At 59.2% G+C, this 2,035-nt stretch overlaps 1 protein-coding gene across 1 annotated transcript in view; it reads left to right on the top strand.

The window, feature by feature from the left end:
• Positions 1-1,093: 1,093 nt before the first annotated feature.
• Positions 1,094-2,035, top strand: part of DEDD2 (death effector domain containing 2) — a 44,587-nt gene continuing 43,645 nt past the window's right edge. Inside the window, exons 1-2 of the mRNA XM_010863121.1 lie at positions 1,094-1,243; positions 1,852-2,035. Of these exons, the coding sequence (XP_010861423.1) occupies positions 1,891-2,035 (145 nt within the window). The 5' untranslated portion in view covers positions 1,094-1,243; positions 1,852-1,890. The remainder of the gene's footprint in view (positions 1,244-1,851) is intronic.

Raw genomic sequence — 2,035 nt, 5'->3', positions numbered from 1 at the left:
TCCCTGGGGTGGGAAGATCCCCTGGAGAAGAAAATGGAACCCCCCCCCCCAAAAAAAAAGAAAATGGCAACCCACTCCAGTGTTCTTGCCTGGAAAATCCCATTGATGGAGAAGCCTGGCGGGTTACAGTCCGTAGGGTGGCAAAGAACCATAAAAGAGAGGGGAAGGAACTCTTCCGAGGTTACTGCTATAGCCAGTGCGAGGCAGGACCCAGGAGTCCCAAGGGGATGGGAACCGGTCCCAGAACCTGTCCCAAGACACTTGAGGGCCCTCACCTTGAGTCACCCAAGTGGGGAAGGGGCAGGATGGCCAAAACGTCCAGGGCTCTGCCGCAGGGTTGGTGGGGGTGGGGGGTGGTAGTACTTAGACATGCAGCCTTGACACCAACTCTCTTGATATAGACCTGCTTTTGTCAGAGTGAAATTGGTAGGTGCAGATTAGAGGCGTATTGAGAGTTCCCTGTGACCTTGGAGGTCAGAGATTTTAAAGGGTTTGGGGGGCAGGGCGTTAGAGTTCCTGGAGGGGATTCTGACTGTAACGGGGGAGTCATGACGGACACCATCCTGAAGTGCACAATCAAGATGTAGGGGCCTATTGGAATCAAGAAGGAGGTACTGGCTCCTTAAATGAGACGGAGAGTCCTAGCCTTGAGTGAGGAAGGAATTTATAGGGTGGGATGAGGTGGGATTCCAGTCAGGATCACGAGATGGCACAGATGGGGTATAGGTTGCCAATAGAAGTAAGGGGCAGTCTAATGGAGGGAAGTCCAAGTCCTGATCATAAGGAGTCTTGGCACTACCCAGAGCCAGGACGATCGTGATTATGGTCCTTTGCCACGGGCAGGTGAAAACAGTGGTAACGTGGGCTTCTAGGTCGTGATTAGGAGGGGGTTGTAGTCCATGACATGAGTAGTTTCAGCAGGTCGGGATGTGGGGCAACAAGGACACTGTAGCTCGAGTCGACCCTGCAAAAGGGTACCACCAACTCCAGCCCAGTTGCGGCGCCACTTTCGCTCTGCGCAGGCGCAGCACAGGCCTGCCAGACACTACGGTTGGGGGCGGACCCAGGGGAGGGGCCTGGAAGCTCTGCGCTTGCGCTTAAGGGGCGTGGCGGTCGCACCTGCGCGAGTTGGGCGAAGGAGGAGGGGCGAGGTGACGCAGGCGTAATAATAGAGAAGGTGCCAGAAAGATCCAAAACAAGTGGCTGCGGCCGTCGCCTGGGAGTCGTGAGACGCCGGAATTCGGTAAGGCTATAGAGAGGCCTACAAGCGACTAGTGGCGGGTAGACGGGACCACCTGGGTGCTGGGGAGAGGGAGGTACCGCCCTTCCAGGGCAAGAGGGTCGGATTCGGACAGCGCCACCTGTGTGGGGCGAAGGGCGGCTTTGGTCGGTCTCATTGTAGGGGACAGAGGGTCATTTTCGGGCGGTACCACTTAGGCTGACCTGTATGGCCGATCGGACAGTACCTCTGGACGGAGCCAAGGAGCATGTCCGGACAGTATTGCTCACAAAGGGCGATTGGCGGGGTGCCCCGCGTCGGGCCCCCAGGCTTGTTCGGACCGAGTCACTTGCTGTGTTGGGAGGCTTGTTCGGAACATACCACCTAGGGAGGGGCCCTCGGGTCTGGCCAGTCCGAGTGGTAGGAGGATGAGCGGGGTCTGGCGTCTGGACCTGTTACTAGGGGACCTCGGGCGATACCATTCTCTTGTGGCAGAGAGGGGAGGCTCCAAGGGCTGGGACTGAGGGTGGCCCTGCCCGGCTGGACGCGGCTGGGGACACGCACTGGCAGGGGTTGAGGTCTGGGTCCCCGCGTCGCTGACCGCTGCCTCCTGCTCGCTGTGTGGGTTCTAGGCCCTGGTTCTGAGCTTGTTCTGCCCCGCTCCCCCGGGTATGGCGCTGACCGGGTCGACCCCGGCCCCGAGCTGGGAGGAGGATGAGTGTCTGGACTACTACGGGATGCTATCGCTTCACCGTATGTTCGAGGTGGTGGGCGGGCAGCTGACCGAGTGCGAGCTGGAGCTGCTAGCCTTCCTGC

The sequence above is a fragment of the Bison bison genome, unplaced genomic scaffold (assembly GCF_000754665.1).
Source record: "Bison bison bison isolate TAMUID 2011002044 unplaced genomic scaffold, Bison_UMD1.0 scf7180017858349, whole genome shotgun sequence".
Lineage (NCBI taxonomy): Eukaryota > Metazoa > Chordata > Mammalia > Artiodactyla > Bovidae > Bison > Bison bison.
Note: the sequence above shows the minus strand (reverse complement) of the source record. Positions and strands in the feature narration are given on the sequence as shown.